General features: G+C 38.8%; 1 protein-coding gene across 15 annotated transcripts in view; it reads left to right on the forward strand.

Annotated features, from left to right (window-relative positions):
- The window catches only part of Sdccag8 (SHH signaling and ciliogenesis regulator SDCCAG8), a 245,983-nt gene that overhangs the window by 193,316 nt on the left and 26,513 nt on the right, over window positions 1-26,154 (forward strand). For 3 of the 15 annotated variants that reach the window (XM_058575163.1, XM_058575171.1, XM_058575170.1), the window contains one exon: window positions 20,329-20,889. The exons of 9 other annotated variants lie outside the window; for them this stretch is intronic. In XM_058575163.1, coding sequence (XP_058431146.1) covers window positions 20,329-20,638 — 310 coding nt within the window. In that variant the 3' untranslated portion in view covers window positions 20,639-20,889. Of the gene's footprint in view, window positions 1-16,477; window positions 20,283-20,328; window positions 20,895-26,154 lie in introns of those variants that run through there. 3 more of the 15 variants (XM_058575164.1, XM_046432488.2, XM_058575173.1) reach the window with 3 other exon arrangements.

The raw sequence follows: 26,154 nt of genomic DNA on the forward strand, positions 1-26,154 counted from the left end.
AAAGTTAATTCAAAATGGATCAAGGAGCTTGATATCAAATCAGAGACACGCCGTCTGATAGAAGAAAAAGTTGGCTACGATCTACATACTGTGGGGTCGGGCTCCAAATTCCTCAATAGGACACCCATAGCACAAAAGTTAATGACTAGAATCAACAAATGGGACTTACTCAAACTAAAAAGTTTTTTCTCAGCAAAAGATACAATAAGAGAGGTAAATAGAGAGCCTACATCCTGGGAACAAATCTTTACTCCTCACACTTCAGATAGAGCCCTAATATCCAGAGTATACAAAGAACTCAAAAAATTAGACAATAAGAGAACAAACAACCCAATCAACAAATGGGCCAAGGACCTGAACAGACACTTCTCAGAGGAGGACATACAATCAATCAACAAGTACATGAAAAAATGCTCACCATCTCTAGCAGTCAGAGAAATGCAAATCAAAACCACCCTAAGATACCATCTCACTCCAGTTAGATTGGCAGCCATTATGAAGTCAAACAACAACAAGTGCTGGCGAGGATGTGGGGAAAAGGGTACACTTGTACATTGCTGGTGGGACTGCAAATTGGTGCAGCCAATTTGGAAAGCAGTATGGAGATTTCTTGGAAAGCTGGGAATGGAGCCACCATTTGACCCAGCTATTCCCCTTCTCGGTCTATTCCCTAAAGACCTAAAAAGAGCATGCTACAGGGACACTGCTACATCTATGTTCATAGCAGCACAATTCACAATAGCTAGACTGTGGAAACAACCTAGATGCCCTTCAATGGATGAATGGATAAAAAAAATGTGGCATTTATACACAATGGAGTATTACTCTGCATTAAAAAATGACAAAATCATAGAATTTACAGGGAAATGGATGGCATTAGAGCAGATTATGCTAAGTGAAGCTAGCCAATCCCTAAAAAACAAATGCCAAATGTCTTCTTTGATATAAGGAGAGTAACTAAGAACAGAGTAGGGTCGAAGAGCAGGAGAAGAAGATTAACATTAAACAGGGATGAGAGGTGGGAGGGAAAGGGAGAGAGAAGGGAAAATGCATGGAAATGGAAGGAGACCCTCAGAGTTATACAAAAGTACATACAAGAGGAAGTGAGGGGAAGGGGAAAAATAATATAAGGGGGACAAACGAATGTCAGTAGAGGGAGCAGAGAGAGAAGAGGGGAGGGGAGGGGAGGGGAGGGGAGGGGAGGGGAGGGGGGATAGTAGAGGATAGGAAAGGCAGCAGAATACAACAGACACTAGTATGGCAATATGTAAATCAATGGATGTGTAACTGATGTGATTCTGCAATCTGTATATGGGGTAAAAATGGGAGCTCATAACCCACTTGAATCAAATTGTGAAATATGATATATCAAGAACTATGTAATGTTTTGAACAGCCAACAATAAAAAATTAAAAAAAAAAAAAAAAAGATTTGGAGAAATTAATTATTTCAACAACCAAGATACCTGAAACCCATGCTCTTTGGGTAACTCCTACCCACTTTCTGATTGCACACTTATGTTCCCCACTTGATTCTAGAGAGAATTCTTTTATTTGTCCCTGCATCTTCCACTTAACAATGGATGGGCCATTTACCTAGTCAAGATTTCAGTACATACAATAAATGTGCCATCCATAGTGCTGGGTGTCTGGGTGACTGGAGAAAACTTCTTAGTTGAGGTAAAAATGAAATGCTTAATGAAGTAAATAGAATCCACCATCACATAGTATCATAGCAGTGTTCATTTTCATTTCAATAACCAAAATAAATATTAATTTTAAAGTTATCTACTTAAGACAAAAGCCATAATTCATAAGACAAAAATAAAAAATCTAGGACACATTCTTTTTTTTTTAAAGAGAGAGAGAGAATTTTTTTTAATATTTATTTTTTAGTATTCGGCAGACACAACATCTTTGTTTGTATGTGGTGCATGAGGATCGAACCCGGGCCGCATGCATGCCAGGCGAGCGCGCTACCGCTTGAGCCACATCTCCAGCCCCTAGGACACATTCTTAAAGAGAAGTATAACAATTTTAAAAGAAGGAAAAATTTCTATTTTGGAATGGAGTAATGAAAACTTTTAAAAGCTTTAGCAAAAATTCCTAGGGAATTTTGAGATTTTATTTTTCTCTACCATGAAAAAAATGGGCCAGTTGCTAAACACTTAATTGCTTTGCTTCTGTCATCTTGATCACACTCAATTGCTCTAAGAGACCAGAGGCTCTGAAATTTAATAAATGACCCTAATTCAAAGTGTCTGACCCCAAATTCAACTTGATAGAAAGCCAGGCTGTTGCTACTATATCACACTTTAAGCACACCCAATATATTAAATCCATTTTACCAAATGAATAAGTTAAGTGGTCATTTTTCACCTCACACCATAATTTATTGTAGTAAGTTTCCCTTTTAATGCTTATAAATGTAAGTGAGTTTATTACAACCCTCTGTATTTATCACATTTCAAGTGCATAGTACATTTAATAATGTTACCCAACAAGCCAGCAGTTTCTCATTTGTCCCGTATTTCCTGGGAAACAAATAGAGGGGTCAGAATTGTCTCTCCACTCAAGGCACCCAGATTATCTTTGTACCAGGGGTCTAGGTGAGCTCAGAGCTCAGGCACCCTTCTTTCTTATTTTTTTTCATGTCTTCCAAATGCTTATCCATTGTGCCAAGGTCATCATATTAGAAAGCCCCGTTCCTCAGCCTTCTCTCCTTGGTTTGTTTCACTGACAAGGAGAGCCTGACATGAGTAGGTCTGAAAAGAGTCATCAGGTTCTTTTTTCATCCTTAATCCTGCTCTGGACAGTTGGGAAATCAGCATAATTAGCTCCATGTCTGTCCTGGATCATGTAGGTGATCCCAGGTCACTGGGCTGGTTAGGTTATTGGAAGCTAGAAGATGTGGGACACTTCAGCAGATTAGTTTAAGGAACCTGCTGCAGTAAAGTCAGTTGACAAATTGGGGAATATGGTGTCAAGAGTGAATAGTATTCTTAAATACTGGATGCCTCCAATCATATTGATATAAACAATTTGATAAACTAATATGGGAAATGTGGTAGGAGAAATTAGAGTGAATTGTTTGTTCTGCCCATAATTATTATCATGTAAATACGTAAAGAAAACTAGTCTTTATTTTTTATTTTTATATGCCTAGGTATGTCACTCCTAGATGTTGATGAGGGGAGGCAATAGTGTGCTCTTTGGTTTTAGTGGTGGGAATAGGTTATTTTATTCTTTTTACTTGAGGCAATCTTGATTTCTTCTTCTTTTTTTTTAAGTCTCAAATGTGTCAATTTCTTTTTTTTTTTTTTTTGAGAGAGAGAGAGAGAGAGACAGAGAAAAATTTTTTTAATATTTATTTATTTTTTTAGTTTTTGGCGTACACAACATCTTTGTTTGTATATGGTGCTGAGGATCGAACCCGGGCTGCACGCATGCCAGGCAAGCGCGCTACCGCTTGAGCCACATCCCAAGCCCTTGATTTCTTCTTTCTTGTGCTTTTCCTGGACCTTGTATTATGATCATGATTAACTTTCTATTGGATAATTGGGCTGGAAGAGCTAGAGTTCTGCCTGAAGGTCTTAAGGTAGATGCTATTTTTTAAGTAAATGTTAAACATCTTAATCACACTGTCTTGTTAAAGTACATTTGTTTTTGAGGCTCTTTGTGCATTCATCTAGGGAGAAAAAAGCAACCAAATCTGTTCTATTCAAATTCCAAATTCTCTGGGAGCAGATTGTCACAAAATATACAGTGGTGATCTTCCAAAAAAGAAAATGGGTGGGAAAAGCTTAGGTACTTATCACACATGTTAGGAAAGTTAATACTTTGTAATAAGTGGAACTTCTTTTTTTCTTTTTGTGAAATATAGCCTACTTTGTAACAATTAGTTTATTGATTGTCTTATAATTTTTCTCTATGGAAAATATTATAAATATTCAGATTCAGCATGTCTGTTCTCTTGACCATGAAGACATAAAAGACATTTCATTGGCAATGTCATCTCACAGTGAAAATTATCATAAAACCCAAAATAATTCCTTTAAGTGTCTCCATTCTTTAATAATTGGATTTAGATCCAAAGCACAGTTGGTTCTTTCTTTTTCTTTTTTATGTTTTGGGTGGGGGGCACCAGGGATTGAACTCAGGGGCACATGGCCACTGAGTCACACCCCCACCCCTATTTTGTATTTTATTTAAAGACATGGTCTCACTGAGTTGCTTAGCACCTTGTTTTTGCTGAGGCTGGCTTTGAACTCATGATCCTCCTGCCTCAACCTCCAAAGCTGCTGGGATTACAGGTGTGTACCACCACACCTGGCACAATTGATTCTCGAATGAGAATAATTTTTGTATTTCCATAATTCAACCTCAAGTATGTTTTATAAATTTTAGTTGGCACCCTCTGACCCCTCTGCTAAGTAGTTACCAAGGGTGGCTATTACTGTTTACATTACAAGGAAACCAAGAATCAGAGATTTTATTGACTCACACTGTAAGGCAGCATTGCTTATAGTCTGTTGGTCTCTTTTCTAAGTAGATACCAAATTTAGTAGCATTGCACTGAGTGTATCTGTCAGAACTACAATCATCAAGTATCCTGGTATGGATAGAGATCTCCCTCTAGGAATCTTTGGAAGCCATCCTGAAATGAAGGCCCAAGAAATGCAAGACAAAGTTCTAGCTGAGCTCGATTTTGTGGGGGTCAGAGGAAGTTACTAATTGTAGGAACAATCTTATAAAGATGTCTGGCTCTTTAGTACACATCGTTAGAAATGATGGTGGAATATGATGGACTTTATTATCCAATGTATATGTATGAAGACACAAATTGGTGTGAATATACTTTGTATACAACCAGAGGTATGAAAAATTGTGCTCTATATGTGTAATAAGAATTGAAATGCATTCCACTGTCACATATAAATTTGAAAAATTAATTTTAAAAAATAAAAAATAACAAAAAAGATATGTGCTATAAGAGAAGCTCTGCCATACCTTTAACTTCCCTGGCCCAGAACCCTGGGCCCACCATCATTTTGTGATTCAAGGCTTCTCGGTTCCTGAACCACTTCTTAATTCCCCAATTTCCATAGTTTGGTGGCATTGGACATTGTTTAAACCTCTTGCTATACCTTAAAAGTTTCCTGAGACTCTTGAAATAACAAGTATAATTATATAGCATATAATTATATAAAATAATAAATCTACAATTATCACTATAATTATTATAACAAAAAGTAACTTCAGATTGTGCTTATAGCCACTATTATAAGCACTTACTTCTATAAACCCATTAAATTCTTATAATAACCTTATGAGGCAAGTGCTACCATTATCCCCATTTTATGAATGAGGAAACTGAGGCACAAAGAGATAAAGTACTGACTCAAAATCACACAGCTATTACATGACAGAAACCAAATTTGTACCCAAATAGTATTGCTTCTAACTCTATGAAGAAGAGATGCTGATGTGAAGAATCTCCAGAATATTTTAGTTCCCATAATAGCAAAATTTTCATAGTTCTTCCTGTTGTTCCAGTCAGCTACCACATTGTTTTAAGTTCCCATCCTCTGTCCCCTTTGAACTCTTTTCTGCCATTAAATGACTACCATTGTCCTACAAAACAGCATCTGATCAGTTTTGGAATTGCTTCCTGACATCCATGCCTTAGGCTGCCACAGTACATATCTTAAGCATGAATATCCTCTATCTGTGAATGTTTTTTTCTCTCTCCTTTTCTTTCCTTCTCCTTCTCCTTCTCCCTCTCCCTCTTCCTCTCCTTCTCCTCCTCCTCCTTTTTTTTTCTTCTTTTCAGTGCTAGAATGGAACCTAGGGCCTCATGCATGGTAGGCAAGTCCTCTACCACTGAGCTATGTCCCCAGCCCTATGTGTAAAATTTTTATGTTCTGATAGATGGAATAAAATGTGATAAAAATATTAACATTTCAAACATGTTTTATGCTACTTTAAATTTAAGGCAGATTATTGAAGAGCAAGATGAAAAACAAGGGAAACCATCATTTGCCATAAAAAAATGACAGAAATAATAAAAGAAGTAATTCTTAGTTATTGACCATTTGCTTTGACATTTGCATTACTGTGTTCTACAATAGTTGTTCAAGGTTACATTACGTCCATTTATAAGTGAGGAACCTGAGGCCCAGAAGAAGGAAAGATGACCACAGTTGTACAACCCATAGGTAAAAAAGTCTATGCAGGCTTGCCTGACTGTAAAACTTGTGCTTCACTCCAAAAGCTTACTAACTTTCTGCTTCTAAAAAGATGGTCCAATTGGATCCATAAAATCAGTGGCTGTGTTGTGGTCTATACATGTGCATTTAGATGAAGATCTGAGGCCCAGCAGGTGTTGCCAGTAACAAAAGTCACTAAAAAAATTAAAGGAGAATTACAGAAAAGTTAAGGGAAGATAAAAATTACACATAAAAGGAAATAAATTATACTATCTTTTGAGAAAGTGGAGATGGAAGGTGATAGTAAAATATTTAAGAAACTAATAATTTTCTATTCAGTTTGCATGTGCTTTTGAATATGCTGTTGTTTCTCATTTATTATATGGTCTACGGTGATGTGGTGATTCAAAAGTTTTTAGGAAAACTTTGTATTACCAAACATCACTACCTCACTAGAGTCTATTGCATGTATATCTTATTTTGTTTGTTCTTTTTTACGGCTTTCTCCTTCTGCCACCTTGGCAATATTAATGATATAAATCTGGGTTAAAGATGATGTTATTCACCAGTGGGCAAAAATTAGATTTATAAAGAATCTTTTTAGGAGAGCAATTTATCAGGTGTTAGTGATATGCATATTTTTTGTTATTGTTATTGTTGATCACACAATGTTTAGGACACTAATTAAAGTACATAATAAAGAAGCACATTTTTTCCTCTACAAAATGGATGGTGTTTTCAACATAAAGTATGTGAGTGAGTACTGCTTCATCTAGGAGGATGTGTGGGAGGATGTGCAGCAGCCTGCTTGTCGGCTTTTTCCGAGATGACCTGTGAAAATGGAATCAGAGCCTGCCAGGAATTGTTACTCAGAATTTGCTCCACTCATAAAGCAATTGATCACCTCAGCACTGTAGGAACTGGACATTTCCAGTTCTCAGAAAGTTGAAACAGGTCTTGAAGAATATGAACAATCATGGATGATGATGACTCGGGCCAGCATGTTCCATTTCCCATTTTTGTAAGCTAAGGTATTACTTTGAGGAAAAGTGTGAATGATGCCTGTTTATTATGAAGAAAGAAGTGAAAATACTGCAGGTGGGAGCATGCTTAACTCTTTTTCAGTAATGTCAAGGTCACATAGATAAATTTCTAACTTCCCCATAGATATTTCCTTTTTATTATCCATGTAGTTGTATTTTGTTATTGTTATTACCAGTGGCACTGGTAGCAGTGCCACTCCCACCAGCAGTGCATGGGGTTTGTACCATTTCTCAGGTGGTTGAAGCCTGTGGCCCCTTAGCCTGTGCCTCCCAGAATATCTGAAAGGCAACCACCATTCTCAGCAAGGCATGCCTGTTGTGTCTTATTGCTTAATTATTATACCTATTTAATGCTACTTAGAACATTGTCAGCTGTTGAGAAAAGGTAATTATCACTAGTCAAATGAAAAACACTTTTTTGGCTGCCTTACGGATACACATTTTACTGGTACCTTGATACATAATGAAGCCTGATAGCAAAACTTTTGCTTGTCTCTTCTTCAAGCCACAGCTGTTTCCCTGCTAAATTCATCCCATCTGTCTTCCCTTCCGTAAAGCTGTAGGCAGTATAGCATAAGTACAGAAGCAGTTCAGTGCTATTTTGGATAAACATAGCTGAAATTTGAATCTTTGCCATTTGCGATGCACACATTTTGTTTTACTGCTGTAAAGAGAGCTGTCAAAATACAACTACATGGATAATTTACTAAAATACAGTCAAATATAAGGTTGATCAAAGGAAAAGTACATCGGGTCAGTCTGATTATTCCAGTGTGTGCTCTGAAAAGTATTCCTGACCTTGAGGTCCCCATGAAATCTGGCCAGGGCATGCAGCATCTGAAGTCTATTTTAATCCTGTAGATTAGTTTTTAGGAGTTACCATTTCCTTGTATCTGTAGCATGATTTGCAGAGTCTTTAAGAGGCTCTGGAAGTCCACTTTCATAATCTCAAAAATCATTTGCATTAGAGAGAAACATTTTCTCTTTCTTGGCATAGCCCAGCAGAGTTGAGCTCCATTACCATTCTATTTTGAAATTTATTGTGTTGACATGTTTGTTATCAATGAGACAGTGGTTTTCATACTACTGCTTATTTCTGGGTTATTGGTGCATCTAAGTATAGTATTGTGTGTATTTTTTTTTAAGTCTGTAATAAACAATGCTTTGGAGTCATTGTAAACATTTTCTTAGGTGAATTCCTCTTGTGAATTCTAAGACCCTTCAGTCCCACCAAGACTGCTCCCCTTACACACAGAATTTCCTTTTTTGGAAAAATATTTTCTAGGCCCAAATGGGTTGTGACCTCTTTTGAGGGGAAAGACCAATATCTAATATATTTTGGTAGACACTATGGCCAAAGCTTATAAAATGTATTCAGACTTCTGTTTAAATAAATGTGATACCTACAACATCTTCTGGTTGAGGTCTCCTCCTATTAAGTGATTCTTAGATAAGCTTGCCTTTGCTCCACCACTTCTCAAACTACAACACTGTAACAGGAGGAGCTGGAACACAATCTAGAAGAGGACAAACCTGCATTGGTGTGAGCTCCAGCATTCTCTGCCCCACCATCCCTGCTTCCAGAAATAACCCTCAATACACAAATGATAGCAAAAGGCAACTCAGACATATAGAGATGTGATAGACAGCAATACCATTTTAGGAAAGGGGCTGTGTAGCTCTGAATTGATGACTTTCATAGATGCATCTTTGATGATTTCCCACAAATGTTAATCATGTTAACAAATATACAAACTCCTTGGAGTAAAATCTTGTCTTGTTCTCCACTATATTCCTACATCCAGTGGAGAAGACATTGTAGGTATTCAGAAACATTTGTTAAACAAATCAATAAGTGAAGTATAGAACACATTAATATTGTATTTTCTTTAAATTTGCCTTAAAGTTCATGTCTTTTGGTCAGTTTGAAAACACCAGCATCTGCATTGTATATTGCATTTGTACAGTATTAGCAAAATCATAGTGCTGCTGGGCCCCCAGCTGCTGCCAATGAAATTGTTTTCCTGGAAAGTAGTCCCCAACGTCTTTTTTTGCACTAAGACATTACCCTCTTTTTTTTTCAATACCTCTATTTTATTTACGTATTATTATTTTTTTAATGTGGTGCTGAGAATCAAAACCAGGGCCTCACACGTGGTAGGTGAGCGCTCTACTACTGAGCCACAACCCCAGCCTCAAGACATTATCCTCTTTCATCTAGTTTTCTTTTAGGGGGGCGGGGGGCGGGGAAGAAGAAGAAATCTCCAGTTCTTTGAAAGGCTAAAGAAACATGACTACCACAAATGCAAGCAAGTCTACTTCAATGGAAGGTAGAAATTATAGTTTTTGCCAGTGGTTTTTTGAAAGCCATCTACATAAAAACATTTACTGCGTGGTACCCTCTGATCCAGGGCCAGTAGGTGCTTTAGAAGCATAGTTAAGTCTACTATGATGGTGTCATTCAAATTCATCCTTTCATTCGACACTCATATGTGTCAGGCACTGTGTTGGGCACTGCAAGTACCAAACTTAGTGCTGTCTCCTGCCCTAAAAGATAAGATTCAGGGAGATAACACCTTACTGCAGGAGATAGGCAGTCATGGTTCACTGTGATAAGAGCTATGATATAGAACGCTGAGGAAAGAATGAGAGTAGTAACACTTGGCTATTAAGGAGATGCAGAGATGTAAAGTTGGGTACTTTCTTTGGACTTCATACTTTGGAATGTCATTTTAGATTTAAAACTAAGATAAGAAGAAACATGACTTCTGGCTGGTTGCCCTTATGTGTCCAATATCATGACATTCATCTGTGCTGACTGCCTAGCCAGCCAACCTGGTGTGTACCTGTGGCTGTCCAGCTCCAAAACTATCCTGACTCATCCATTTATTATAATGCTCATACAGCACAATCCAATCACAGTGTGGGTCCATAAGCAGGTTTTTATTTTCAGAGGGATCAAATAATATGCATGACAAGCAATGGTATCTGTGGTAATGTTCACTCCTTGAACTCACCGTTTGATGAAGGCTTAAGTTTTCCAGTAATCAGTTGTCATCTTCTCCCCATCTTTGTAAGATTAGAGCTCATGCCCTTAACTTGATTTGCATAGGAAGTATTCTCTGCCATTTCTGATAGGAAGGATAATGAGAACATTCCATCATAGTGCACATGCCTACACAGGCTATTTAAGTAATGATTTTCCTGGAAATACTTGTCCAAGTAATTGATGTGAACTCTATGTTCTTATGAGAGTCAGCATGTATAGGTGCCTACTGGCTGGACAGAGGATGAAAACACTCCTTTATTCATAGTCTTGTGTAGAAAGTTGAGTTGTACAGTCAGTCCTCTTGAACCAAAATTGTTAACATGTTTGGACAAGATTGTTTACTTGTAGGGGAACAAAAGTGGCTTTTGAACAACCATGATCCTCAGAGTAATATTTATTTTTATAAATGTCAATTTAAAGTGTGTAGTGGTATTGGTAATAATTTTTGATGTTTTTTTAATGTTGTTCACTTAGGCTTTTCAGTTATCTTAATTGCTTATGGAAGGTTACACATTCCATCCCATTCTCTGGGATGGGCCAGTTGCTATATCATGAATTTAACTTTTCTATCTGCCTCTGTTCCTATCCATGGGAGGTCACAATTTAGTGATTTTTGTCTACTATTCAAGCAAATTATCTCAAATGCTTAGTGGACTTACCTAGCAAGAGTTTGATTTGAAAAGGACAAAGTTAATAGTTATCTACGCCTATACTTAACATTTCATTGTGCAAATAAGGCTGTCTTTAGTCAACTGGGATGCCAAGGAGTTACTAAAAAAATCAAATTAATACACATTATTAAACATATTTACACACACCAAACTATTTCAAACCAGTAATGCTGGAATAAAGACAAACTAATACTGTGTATTTACATCACACCATAACACCTTTCATTAGAAAAATCTCAAGCCTTCACTAACTAACTAAACTGTGCAGCACCCTGTGAGGTGTGTAGGAAGTAAGGTAGAACAATAAACAAGAAGTTGAAAGGGAGAATGGCAAACACACTTGCAGTGGGTGAACAAGACTCCTGCTGGGTAGCCTTGTGGCATTCAAGTTCAGGTCACCTTATAGCAAGGAAACAGAATGAGAGAACCTGTAAATGTTCAAGTGATTATAGACTTTAATATGCTCCTGGATGTTGTTTTTCCAATCTAAAGTCTATATTTTACTTTTTCATTGAATGGACTAAACAAAGTCCAGAGTTGACTCTTCACCAGGCTGTAACAGTTACTCTTAATCTGATCATTTTAATTCATTGTTTAACTTTCCCTAGGACCAACTAAATGAAGTTTCTGGCTTGCTTTCTTTTCTTTTTTTTTAGCCAGAATTTTTTTTTTTTTTTTTTTTTTTTTTTTTTTTACAAAAGTGTGATTGTCTATTTTCCGGAAATGCTTAGACATGGTCAGACACATGCCAGTCAATGGGAAAGGTGTGCCCTGGTCTCTTCTGGGAGGGTCAAGGCTGATGGGAACAAATTCAAGCCCAGGCCTGCGTTACTGCCTGCCATGCCTTGCACCTTGCATGATGTGCCTGTCAAGCATGGTGAGCATACAGATCTTACCAGAACTTCTGAGGAGCACCCAGATAGGCCTGGAGCTTGATGCAGTAGAAAGCCAAAAGAGCTAGTGTGAACACAAAGATGTCAGCAGACCAATGGGAATAGTGGCTTTTGCATTTAGAATTTTTAAGTACCATATATTAACATCTTTGAATAGATTTTGAATTTATTATTCTAATGGATTTCCAAAAAGTTTGGTCTTGGAAATCATTCAGTTATCCTACCCATCAGATTTATTCACCTGATTCTTTGAAGGGAAAAAAAGGACTTTATCTCTGTAAGTCTTGCTCATAGTAAAGTCTATTTTGGCTTAACCTCTCAGATTTTCAGATAATTTAGGTGTCACAGATATCTAAGATAAGATAGTTTTCAGACACTATAATTTAAACGTCTCTGAAGTGTAATAAATAGAGCTTCGTCTGGGTTTTGGAAATAATGTTTTCTTCTCAAACAGCTGTTCATTTGTATTAACAATTTTCTCTGTCTCTAGAAGACAGGCAGCATTTCTTTTTTATATATAATTCCATCCCACTTTTTATTCTGTTAGCTGTATTCAGTCTGTTGTTGTGGTATTTATGTTTAATATCCCTGTGCACCATGCATAGACACCTAGCCTGACTTCAGGCACTTCCAAGAAGAATTGTTTGGCCCTGGCCCATGAGGCCAGACCAATTCTTGCTATCTCCCTGGGGCTGGCAAATTTCACAGCCTTTTCAGTTCATCAGAGACCACTTTGGTAAAGCAATGTAAATTACAAATGCAGTATGAACAAGTCTTTACCATGTCTTTAACTGACCAAGCTGAGGATCCTTGGTTTTTTATTTAGGGGGCTCCAATTATCACCCAAATGATGGCAATTCATGAGGCTATGATGAAGTTGGTGACGACTGACATTTGGTACATATCAATATTAGGTATTTATGATTTCTTATAAACCTTGTAAGAGATAGGAGAAGTATTTATCAAAATTCTATTTTACTTTGAAGACAGTCAGGCTCAGAGAGGCTAAATGTCACAATTTTCCATGACTAATAGGCCCAGCCTCATACCTTTTACTATTTAATGCCTCCAAGATTTATTATAAGGAAGAGCAGTTAACAGTGTAGGGTCTGAGACCAGACAGCTTGAACTCAAATCCTGGATTCACCACTTTTGTGCTGTGCCACTTGGGGCAAGCTACTCAATGAAGGCCTGAACTTTCTCATCTGTAAAATTATAACAATTGTGTTCCTCCCAGGGTTCCTAAGAATGAGTCATTACACAGAAGAGTGTTCACAACAGTATCTGGTGTATGGTAAATTCTCAACAAATATTAACTCTCTGAGTTATTCAACTGCTTAGCACAGGAAACAGTGTATAACAGGAAATCAGGGTTTGTATTGTGTTCCAGGAGTTAAATGTGAAATGTTATTTCAGGTCCTCTTCAGAGTGGACAAGCTAGATAAGGAAAGTCTGATGGAAAAATCCATTCTACCCATACCATTAGCAAAATTAGAATGAAACAGTTCTTTAGAACTCCTGAAAAATCCCAGCCTATGAAATTAATGAAAGACAAATAATTTAAACTGCCTGCCTCTGGGAAACAGAGTGCGAGTCTCAGTGCGACAGACAATAAATATGTAGGCTTCCAATCTTGATAACATGTTCCATAATACTCTCTAGAAAACTTAAGGATTTATATCCTTACAGTTCAAAAACTATGTGGTACCTTGTACTTAAACAGCAGTAAAGTTCAAGTAACATATCTCCATTCACAATCTTTTGTGCTCAGATGCTCCTGGAAGTTGCAGTTGGTGGTCTGATAATGGGATTAAAGAATTATGAATTTGGAAGCATTGGAAAGATAGCAGAGGTTTTCATTTGTTTGTTTGTTTGAAATCCTATTTCATTTTGACTGAATTGAAGGCAGCAGTGAAATCAGGAGCCTGGAAGCTGTGGTCCAAAGGAGAGAATCAGTGAGAGGGACTCAGTTGACAGAAATCAGTCTAGCCCAAATCAGCTAAAAGAGATGCAGGGAAGGAGAGGACAGAGTGACAGAGAAAAACCTACCAGAGATTTCAGTATCCTTGTTTCTCTCCAACAGAAACAAAAGAAGACTTCAAGATAGAAACTCAGTAGTTTTATTTGGAGAGAGCTGTCTGGTTAAGCACATATGTGCACCATAAATCCAGATTTCAGTTACACCCGCTCACATTTCTTCATGTCAGCATCTGATCAGCAACTTCCAAATGTTCTAACATCCCTTGCAAATAATTTTGATTTGGAAGCCTTCTATTGATAGTTAACTTTTATTGAAAGATTATTCTCTCGATAAGAAATTTCTGACAATTTAAGCAATATTAAACCAGATTCCAAACATATAATGACAGCTTTGTTGGTGTGTGTTTATGTGTGTGATGCATTTAAATGCATATGTCATGTCCTTCTATCTTAAAAAGAACACCACCTTAATTTTTTAACTAGCACCCAGCATTCGGCCTATAGATGAGTACGTACAAACATACATACGATGCTTGATCCAGAAACTTACTAGAATTTGGTAGCATGCATGGAAATTGTTAGGGACAAGGATTTTTGTACTAGGAAACTTCCTTGTCAAATACACAGTAGCTTTAGGTAAGTTCAATCCAAGGACAATGTGGTATAGACAAAATGGCACAGGATTTTTAAAGAGAAGTTCGCCTGTTCTTTCTGTATTCACTAATTTATAGCTACTGTTAAGAGTCATGGCTTTAGGAGACAGACCTAGGATTGTGTTTCAGTTTTGCCACTGGCCATGTTTGTGAACTTACGCAAGGTATTAGTAACATATCTCAACCTCAGTTTCCTCATCCATAATATGAGGAGCGTAATAATATCAATACCTTCTTCAAAGGGTTGATGTAAAGATTTAAAATGGCTGGGTTAGAAAGGTCTCAATACTATTATTTATTGCTTTGGTTATTTTTGTTTTTAATCTAAATTACCTCATTCATTAGATAGAACAAACACATCCTACATTGCAGAGTTGTTTTCAGAATTGAAATAGATGATGTACATGAGAATAACATCATATGGAAGCACTATTTAAAAAGTAATAATGATGATTATCTGTTGAATATCTACTAAGTGCAAGTCACTGAATATGCTATTGCTAATTCTTATAACAATCCTGTATGGTAGGCAGTGTTATTTTATATTGCAGATGAAGGAACAGACTTGTAAGAATTTTTCTAGGATCATGCTCAGATTTCAACCAGATCTGTTTTATTTTAAATTCAAACTTGTCATTCTGCATAGCCATATCTCAATGATAATAATCTTGGGAATTGTTAATAGTTTGTTGTTCTTATTGATGATAGAATTTGGTGCTTAATATATAATCTGTGCTGATGCTTGAGAAGTATAGCATCCACTGCATGTATTTATGTTAAAATATATAATTTTGATGAAATCTACTTAATACATGCTATTCACAAATTTGAATATGTATCTACCCACAAAAGGCAGATATTTGCACTGCTAAGCCCTAGGCTGTTAAGGCAGCTCCAAAAAAAGAACATGTCAGCAACGTTCTAGGCAGTGGCAGTGCATTTGAAATACATATGCTATCCTCAAGGTGAATAGTTTGAAGGGCATATTTTTAATATGAATAAATTCCAATAGGGCATATTTTTAATATGAATAAATTCCAATTTTGGTTATAATGTTTGATGCTTTTTAAGTCATTTCTCATGTTTTTACATTTCAGTTACATGAATTTTTATTCATATCATAGATTATAAGTAAACGGAATTTACAATTTGATTCCCCTGCCTGCATACTTATAGCTAGCTTATTACTCACCAGCTGATGAGTGATCTTCTCAGGTTGGCATATTGGCTCCTGGACATAGCTGTAAGGTGAAATATCTGTGTGCAAGTGTCCCTGCTACCTAGAAGTTAGCATACTATAAACACGGGCTTTTGAGTCTGATTCCTCAGTGGCTGCATAGTTTCGCTAAAGTTGTTTTTAACCTTCTAAGCCTCAGTCTACTCATCTGTTAAATTGGAATAATAATACCTATCTCAGAGTTTCTGGGCATAAGAGAAATGCAGATAACGTGCACAACACTCACAATTATGCAACTTCCCTATTCACCTTTTCTTAAAAAAAAAAAAGGGGTCTACATATGCAACAGTGAACTATTTGCATTTTGACTATATCATATTTCCATAGGCTTGAAAAACCGTATCTGGTTAACCAAGATCCAAACAGATCTACAAGGAGATTAGACACTTAGCTTTTCACCTGTGACAGAGATGGTAGCATCGGTGGGCCTTACTACACAGTGACATCCACCCAGAGGCAGATGCGGTGTTCCAGGAACCCTGATGTGGCTGAGGCAATAATAAGCCCATTTACTCCCACTTCAGGTTTTGGACCCTGAAGCCTGGCCTTCAATACTCACATGTGTCTACCAGGTTTAACTTCGGTTTAGTTCGGAAGAAACCCATAATTTTCACCTGTGTCTTTTTGACCCCGGGCCTGATAGAATATTTTACTAAGGCTCTCCCACCCCCAACTGTTCAAAGTTACAAACGGCCAGATTTCAGTCATCAGAAGAATAGAATGTATTTTTTTTTTTTTTGCAGCCTGTCTCACGGGGGCCAGATTCCAAGGAGACAGCCCATGCACTCACAGGCCAGGAGAGCCAGGATTTCAACAGTGTCAACAATCTTTGCTCATCATACCAAAAAAGCCCTGTGTCGGTGCCGACTCATTAGCATACAGCCGTGCTGTGCTTGCTAACAAAGCAGGCTCAGTATCTGCTAGTTTCTCAGCTTGTCTGTCTTCCTTGACCGAAAAAGAAGAGAAAAGCTGAGGCTAGGATGCTGTCCCCCTCCAGTAGAAGAAACTATCACAAGGATTCCCAGCGAGAGTGCTTTGAAATGGTTTTAGATTAGCATTCTTTCAGGGAAATGTGACCATCTATCCTTTGTTTTTTTTAATCTTGTTTTAAATCAACAGGCAAAACAAAAAATCGACATGTTGTCTATTTAAAAATGATTGAGCCTTGAATAATTCCTGGTCATTCCTTTAATAGTTTTGTTTTTTAGAGTGCTTAAAAAGAACTGTCCGTCTAGGCAGGGGTAGACTAGCATGCCCTCTCTCAGGCTGTCTCTCTAACCCTCTTTTGTTGGGGGATGGAGGGAAGAAGAAACGTACAAGCAGATGTGCTGCTAGATCTACAGGCTTCTGCCAACCATATGGCATCTTAAAGAAAGATGGTTGGAGCGTCTGGATTAGCAAAGAGTCGGGATGGGAAGCCATGTGTCGTGTTGGTACAGGCAGTTGTTTGAGCTCTCTCTAAATGGCTTCAGGAGATTGTGTAATGGAACAAATGGTCCTGCGAGCCCAGGAACAGCCTTGCCGCTGCTGGAGAGGCAATTGGCCCTCAGGCGGGTACTGCTTCCCTTTATTCCCCAGTATTATGTATTCTTCTTTTAACATTCTTCAAACTCTAAGAATTGACTGGAACTTTTCAACTTATAATTACACACATTCTCCCAGCCTCTAGGTCCGCCTGAATTCTCCTCTCTCACCCTAATTTGATAATTAATAATGCTGCCATCATCCTGGTGTTCTCTCCCCTTGGCCCGCCACAGTGGGGTACATAGATTTGGTGCATCAATTTTCAGTCCCTCTTGACAATTACCTTCTTCAGGAGTTTATCTGGCTATCAGGGTATGGAAGAATGTATCTTCTTCCCACCACAATTCTCAGAAACCCTAGGAAATGGAAAATCTGAGAGTTTTATGTGGTCTCAGGTGCTGAGCATATGAAAGATGTGTTCCCTTGAAGTTTTGGTCCTCGTGTGGCATTTAAAATACATTAAATTGGGGCTGGGGATGTGGCTCAAGCGGTAGCGCGCTCGCCTGGTATGCGTGCGGTCCGGGTTTGATCCTCAGCACCACATACAAACAAAGATGTTGTGTCCACCGAAAAATAAAAAAATAAATATTAAAAAAATTCTCTCTCTCTCTCCTTCTCTCCCTCCCTCTCTCTCTCTCTCTCTCTCTCTCTCCCCCCCCTCACACTCTCTCTTAAAAAAAATAAAATAAAATACATTAAATTAATTCCATATTAGTGAACTCATTGAACTATTAGATCCCACTTCTCATTTATGCAGCAGTTTGAAACCTTGGAGATCTACTCTCTAATCCAAAACTTAAATAGAGCTTTAGGAAGTGAGACACTTTGATACTGGCAACACATAGCAGTATTTCAACTATGTTCAAGTTCTCAGGTCATTGTTTCCTCTGGGAACTCAGAGTCAGGAGAAGCCCAAGACTCTCTAGCTAGAGAAAATCTGGTGCATGTGTTCTGATGGGTTCTTAGCCAAGATCTTTGGACAACTCAGGGCATACAGAATTATTTGTTGTAGTTTCAGGGTTACTGCACTTGCAGTGCCCTGGCTTGAGCTACTAGAAAAGTTAAGTCCACTTCCTCACTGGGATGGATAACTAAACTCTGAGGCTGCAGGTGTATCATGAATCATGATTGATGGAAGGTAAAATGGGTAGTTTATTAATCAAAGAAACAATATATCTGGCCAAATCATCAAACAAGTTTGCATTAAGTGAACTACATGGGTCATTCCCTGGTTTATGCTGCACACTAGGGAGCAGAATGCACTGAATCTTGACACCTCCTGTTATTTCTGAGTCACCACCTCCTTTTTCACACGTAGTGATCCTAACTGAACAGGTGCCTCAAAATGAAATCAAGTAGGAAGTAAAGTATTCAGGTTAAAAACGAATAACCTGTGATCCACTGTAGGAAATAGGAAGAAATGGTGTCTATTACAACTTCTCTCAACGCAACTTGGAACAATGAAAATAATTCTTACATATTTGCTCTGTAACAATGCTGCAAAGCCTTCCTCTAAACAAACAAACAAATAAATAAAATAAAACAAAAGAAAGAAAGAAAAAAGAAAAAGAAACCTAAGGAATGTGTGACTGGGGCCAGTAGGAGAAAAGGGCACATTCTAGAAATCTGAAGGTGTCTTCAGAGTATCATGATTTTTATGTACTTGTGGCTCAGCCAAACAAATTCTACTCTCTTAAATAAGGTCACCTGAAAATCATTTGCAGACTCTTACCAACTTCTTAGGTCATTGTTATTTGTGAAGGATAAAATGTCATTTAGAAATTTCAGATAGTATACTATTTCATTTTTGTGAATACTTTGTATTTAAAATTGTATTCTTACATACACAGGTTTAAAACACTTTTTTTTATTCAGAGCTCATTGCATGCTGAACACATTAGGCGTTAAGGATATTCTTACTTTGTCTTCTGAGTTTAGGATCTGTGAGGGGGTCCATGAAAGCATAATTTTTATTGTTACCTACCAACTTGAAGAGATTTGCCACTTTAATCCCTTTTACCTTCCAAATGTACATGGTCCCAAATTTGTCAGCCTTGGAGTTTCTTGAAATAATGCAATTAAACTGCAACATATTTCCTAACATTCTTAATTAAGACAGTGACTGAAAAATGTAGATTAACAGAAGTTACTGTTTTTATCAACATATTTTCTCTCTTTCCCACCACCCTCACATCTCCCTCCCCCCCCACTCCTTTTTGCTTTAAATGTCTGATGTCAGTTTGGTCCACATGTACATTATGCACATGGCACTGAAGAAACAAAGTAAAAAATTCTCTTTTAATTCTGAGCTGCATGCCCAGCGCCACATGCACTGTCTGTTACATGTCGCTTCTTATGAGGTTCATGCTGGGAGTTTCTTTTTAAAGGCAAAGTGTTTCTGAAGGAAAGAGTTCAGGTTGGGCAGATTGTGTTAGAGAAATCTCACTGTCTCTGAGTGGAATTAATATACTGATTATTCTGTGCAGGCTCGAACTGGCAGCGTGTACAAAAGTTCAAGTGTCTGGGAATTGAAATATGGAGGAGAATTCGGGAGAATGAGCAGAGACAAAGAATTGGAAGTAGGGCTTAGAAGTGAAAATAATGGTAACTTTGTAAAGAGGGGGAGCAAAATCAAGAATGAACAACTGTGTCATAAAGCAGTACTCACTGAAATATTTTTATGGTATCAGAAGTCCGCTTTTCCATGGCACATAAGACTGATCTTAAAAATCAGTGTAGTTATTGGATGGGGAGTGGGAAGGGGGGCATACACAGCACCTTTTTATTTTCACTTCTTTGAGTTCTTATGATACTTGCCAATTTCAATTAAGTCACTTGAGAAGCTTAATCACCACATAGAAATTAAAACGGGTTGTAATATTTCTTTGGCCTATTAGCCAAGATTTTTTTCCCTGTTTAATTAAAATGTGGGTCTTGTATGATTATCAACAAACAATGATTCATTTATTTGTTTACAAGTAAGGAATTAAAAAGTAAGAAAAACAAATAAAATCATGCAGCACCTCTCTTGTCACAGAGAAATCAACCTTTTTTTCTCATTGCTTCTCAGGGGAAAGAAATTGGGGCGTGAGTACGGAGTTAATGAAGCTTTCACCCATCTCCTTTCCTCAAACTGCCATCTCGCTTTAATCCTCTCCTTCTGCCAGAGTCCAGAGTCTTGGAAGCCAGAAGCTCAGCACCCAGCCTGCCCGCGCCCCAGCCCGCTACTCGCTACTCTCCAGGTGCAGGGCTCAGCTTGGGCCCCTCCTGTGGGCCAGGAATGCTTGGCCAAGCAGCACGCTGAGATCCAGAGGCGGAGCTGGCTGGGGTCCGATGGGCGGGAGACCTGGAGGATGCTCAGCCCAGAGATGGAGCCCTAGGCCACCCTGCAGCCCAGGCAGAGGGGCGCCTCCTGCTCCCCTGCTGGAGAGCGCTCTGCCGCAGCCCAAGAGCAGGTGCTGGCGTGCAGGAGGCACTCCTGGAGCCCAGTGGACTGTTCCATCTGCAGAAGCACAACTGCCCAGCATGGGGTGGCGTTCCCCTTGCTTGATGTTCCCTGGAGGCATGTGCTTTCTGCCTACTAATAGAGTAGTTGGAGGCTGGTTTATCACCCGCTCCCAACTCCACCAAATTCTAAGACTGAAGCTTTTTATTGGCAGCATTTAGATGGTAGTGGTGGTGGGGCGGGGGCGGGGGGGAGATCTACCTTCTGTTTGGCAGTTGCTCTTTTGTGAAGCAGAAAATTATCTCTGGGGATGACTTAGTGCATAGGGTACTCCCCTTGCCTTGTGGATCAGGGATTGGGACACCATGAGAGTCCTGCCCATGTGCCTCTGAAAATAGTGTCACCCAGTCTGAGGAGATGAGCTTTCGGGGTAAGACTGCCCCCAACCATGAGTCCTAATGCCTATGTCCTGTAGCCCTCTGCTGTTGTAATTTGCTTTCAGTCAGGGCCTTGCCCAACACAACCATCAAGTCACTGGCAGATAGGGATTATCTACTGTATGGATTATTTAGCTAGTCTGGGGCTTTTACTTTTAAACTCCAGGCACTGTTGTCTTTAGGGGTTTCCTGGTCTACACAGCAGGAGTAGGGGCCATGACTGGGCGCAGTGAACTGATCTGTGAGGGGCTGGGGTAAGGGTGGTTGCTGTGTGCTGCTGTTACCCAGTGTAGCCCCCAAGGAAGGCACTTATTTCCCTTTATTTTCTGCCCCCTAAATTAAGATTTCAGGAAATCTTAATTTAGGAAAGAAGCATATTTGCTTTTAAGGAACACTGTAAGGCCTATTGCAGGAGAAAACCCCTGTTCCTCCTCTCTCAGGCCATCCAGCACGGATATTCCTGGCACCCTGCCAGTTGAATTCCAGGTCTCCCTACCACCTCAAGGACCGCACAGTCTGTGCACACACATGGCATCTGGTTGAGACATGTAAAAGTTGATTGATGACAAAGAGATGGTGCTAACATGGCATATTCCACAGCATTCTTAATATTTTTCTTTGCCGCCTTCCTCAAGTCTTCTGTAGCTTCCTGGGCTACCTGGGCATTGTTAACTTGTGCCATGTTAAAAAAAACAAAGAAAGATAGAGTAAGGAGTGTTGGAAGCCTAGGTGGACTCTCTTGCCACTCCTTAAAATTTTCAAAAATTTACAGCCTGATTATTAAAAAATTAGACTTAGCTAGTTCCTTCTCCCCCACTGTGGCACTTAAATTGGGCAGGATCTGACTCTTCGGCTGCTGGAGCCCACTAGAAACCAAATGAGCCCTCCAGCAGGCCTAATCACTCTGATCTGTCATGGACCTTCTAGCTGGAAGAGTTATGCCATCATATTATCCCAACACTCATCACTGTGTAGAGGACCCCCTTTTACTAAATGATTTATTACTCTTCGCAGAATTCCTTTGGCTGCAGATTTTATTTCTGAGTCACTCTGTTCAGCTCAATTGGTCGCCTTCAGTTACCGTGGCAACCAGCAGATGGGGTTCTTTGACAAGGGTCAGCAGGGAGGCTGCCTCAGTATAGAGGGAAGAGAAACTAAATAAAAAGCTTTCAGCATTGACAGTTCTGTAGTGGATGGCCAGGAGTTGTTATCAAATTACTTGCATTAAAACCTAATTAAGATGTGTGCCAGTAAGTGCACCATAGTGACTGAATCTGGTTATTTAGCTGTTGAGGGCTCACTCTTACTCACTCACACCTCTGTGACCAATTTGGGTACCCCGAGGATGGTCAAATATGAAGGAAATTGAGGAGGACTCACTTGATATACTTCAGGAGGGCTGTAGACTCTGGGAGCAACAGAACGACTTCATTAGAGTCAAATCTTCCTGAAAACACAGTATTGAGCCCCTAAAACCTGAGATGGTAACTGAGCAGGACCTCCGGATATCAGATAGTTCCATGTCTTCCTTTGAGCCTGTCCTTGCTTTAATTGCAAAAAGCATTCATCAAAATAAAGCTAGTTTTTTTTGTTTTGTTTTGTTTTGTTTTAGTATTCTAGATTAAAGTGCAACTAAGTGCAAAAGATGTTTTCTGGAGGGGGCAAGAGACAGTATTAGGTCAGTTGACAAAATTGGAATTTAGTAGATTAAGTAAAGGTTTTATATCAATGTTAAATTTACGGCAGTTGATTATATACTTTGGTTCTCAAAGAGAATACCTTTGTTTTTAGGAAATAAACACTGCAGCATCTAGAAAGAAAGGGTAATGATGTGTGCAACTTACTGTAAGAACGTTGGAAAAAGTACTATATATACTGGGAAACAGTGAAATTCTGGGTGTGGTCCCAGCACTTGGGAGGCTGAGTGAGGAAGATCACTTGAGGCCAGGAGTTCAAGACCAGCCTGGGCAACATAGTAAGACTGTCTTTTTTTTTTTTTTTAAAAAGGAGAGAGTAATGAATCAAATGGGGCAAGATTATTACAATAGATGAATTTGGATAAAAGGCATATGGGTATTCTTGATACTATTCTTACATCTTTTATAAGTTTTGCATTATTTATAAATAAACACTCATTTTTTAAAGTAGAGGTGCTTAGGTCCAGGGTGAGGTAAGGCATGAAGTGAGAGGCAAGGGTGGATTTTTCTGCTGGTGCTTTTGTATGATCTTGAGCCTTATGCAGGCTGGATTCTACTCTGCAAAAATTCTAATTTTTATTTTTCTGCCCTGTTTTCTTTATACAGTGGGGCTATGCTCATTGTCATTCTGCTTTTGCTTAAAAAAAAAAGTAATGCTTGAAACAAATGATCTTCTGTTTTCTTCAAATTGAATAATAATTATTATTATAATAATTATTATATTTATTGTATATTATAAATATTATAATTATAATAAAATTAGTAGTGTAGTAGTAGTAGTAGTAGTAGTATTTTGGCAGTACTGGGAATCAAACCAGGACTTCATGCTTGCTATGCAAAACTGTCCCACTGAGCCATATCCTCAGCTCCAAAGTCCAAAATTCTTGACATGTTATCTCCTGTCCCTGTTGTTTCATGGTGTCAGGATCATGTATTCTCACCCAGTCCTCCCTAGGCATTATAAGCTCAGCCTGGGTCAGATGTCACTTAAGACTTTAAGAAAGTGACAAGGGAGAAATGTAGCACATGTTCCTAACTGCCCTGATATCGCCGTCTATCCTAGCTGGCGACCTATGCTGGGTTCACAGATCTCACTATTCTAATAACTTAAGAAAATGGCGAAGAAAGAAAGCAAACACACAGAAGTACCTTTTCAAAATCCAGGACGGCTCTCCGACCTTAGAGGTCCATGGAAAGAGAGAGCGCCATTGGAATTCTTTATTCTTTATATAGGGGACACACAAGAGGAGGTTCCATGGAACATCCTCTCCCAAAAAGGGCAGAGCGGTAGGATTACAAAGGAACAGGTGAGTGTAACTTAACCCCTCGAGGTAATGCCTACTCCTAGAGCGATGCCTCATTATCCGAGGAAAGGTAAAGTGAAAGTTATTGTGGGGCGCAATAATTGTTCAGTATCTCTTGCTCGGAACTTAAGGGCGTGTATTTCCAGAGCAGCTCCCGACACCCTGAGGTCAAACGGTTCCTTGTTTCTGGTACAAACACAGTTTTAAGCAGCTGGTCTCTAAGAAAGCCCCAGTGACGACTGTCAGAGGCTTCAGGGACCTGCTGGAGACAGCGGTGATACAGCCAGAATTGCTGAACATCTCACCTTTCTCCACTTGTCCACTCACTGCATGGTCAGTGTGGCTTCTGAGCCTCTGGTCTCCCATATTTGTATCTTTCATGTTAATGTGGACTCCATCAGTACTACCCAAAATATGCTCTCCAGGCCAAGACCTGTTCTCAAACTGTTATCACTCTGTGAAAAAATAAGAACCTAGATTTAGAATGTTTAGCAACTTTTATAGCAATTAGAAAATGCTACCTTATTTTTATTATAGTTCACAAAGCCATCAAGCTATAACAGATTAGAAATTAAAAAGAATACAATACAAAACCCAAACTGGTTCTCTTCGGTTAACCTGTTGTAGAAAATCTAGGGATTTCTTTCTCTTTTCTCATGCCCCCAAGCCTCAGAAAATGAGCCTAGATGAGCCAATTCCCAGAAAGTTGTCCAGTGTGTTTGTCACCTTCCTCAGGGTCCTTCCCTCAAATCCTTATGTCTTGTTATGGAATAGAAGACTTGGTGAGTTCTTTTACACTTTTGTGGGGGCGGGGGTGGGGGTGGGGCGGGCAGTGAATGGCTGGGAATGGAACCTAGGTCCTCGTATGTTCTAGGCAAGAGCTCTACTAGTGAGTCACATCCCTAGCCCTAAAAATCCATTTCTGAAAGGCCTGGGCTGATGATTGGAATTGGAGTTCCAGCCCTAGATTTCCTACAGATGGGCTGTTGTGCTAGTCACTTGTACTTTCTGGGCCTCAGTGTCATCATAGTGGGCTGAACTGAATGATCTCTAAGGTGCCTCTCAGCTCTAACATGACATGATTCATTTGGAGAGAAAAGCAGGGGTCTATCCCTGCTTCATTGCTCCCAAGTAGCCCCTGTAGGCAGCAAGGCTAATTGGGAATTTAAGAGAATGAAAAATTAAAAGGGCAGTACAGGAACATAAATTCTCTTTATTGAAGGTGTAAACTCTCCTCAGAACTGCATGATTCTCAGAATGAATTACTCTATTGAAATCATTGTTGAACAGGGTAGATTTGGGCAAAGGCCATTTAAACAGCAAAGTAGCCACTGAAAGCACCTTAATTTTCTAAGTGAGGATAAAGGCTTAGAATGAGTTCCAGCTTCTTAAGAACACTGCTTAGCATACTGCTTCTGTATGATCACATTAATGAGGTGAAATTATGTAAAATGCAGCAGCAAATTTAAGTATTGAAACAAAGTATATGACTTTAAATTAGCATGTTTGAGTCGCCAAAATTAATTACTTAAAGTGGTAATTAGGATAATTGGGTTTTCAGAACTTCAACTTGGTATATTGTTATGACTGTGTAGCTAGTGATAGTTGAATATAGGAATGTAGCAAAATTCTGTAAAGTCATAATTTTGTAGAAATGTGGAGCTGGAAGAGAACTTGATTATCTTCTAGCCCTAAGGTTGGCAAACTTTTTCTCTAAAAGATCAGGTAATAAATATTTTAGGCTCTGTGGCCATATGGTCTCTGTCGCATATGGTTTTGGAGCAAAAGCAGACCTAGATAATAAATGAATGAATGAGCACTGCAGCATTTTAATAAAAGTTTATGTAGGGCACTGACACTGGAATTTCATACAATGTTCACATATTAGTCTCTTTTTGACTTTTTTCCCCAAACATTTGTAAATATAAAACATTCTCAAAAGGCAGATGGTACAAAAATAGACAGTGGGCCAGGTTGGATTTAGTCTGTGGTCTGATGTTTGCTAAATCTCAG

The sequence above is a fragment of the Marmota monax genome, unplaced genomic scaffold, assembly GCF_021218885.2.
Source record: "Marmota monax isolate L192 unplaced genomic scaffold, Marmota_monax_Labrador192_F-V1.1 WCK01_AAM20220418_F8-fsc00090, whole genome shotgun sequence".
Taxonomy (NCBI): domain Eukaryota; kingdom Metazoa; phylum Chordata; class Mammalia; order Rodentia; family Sciuridae; genus Marmota; species Marmota monax.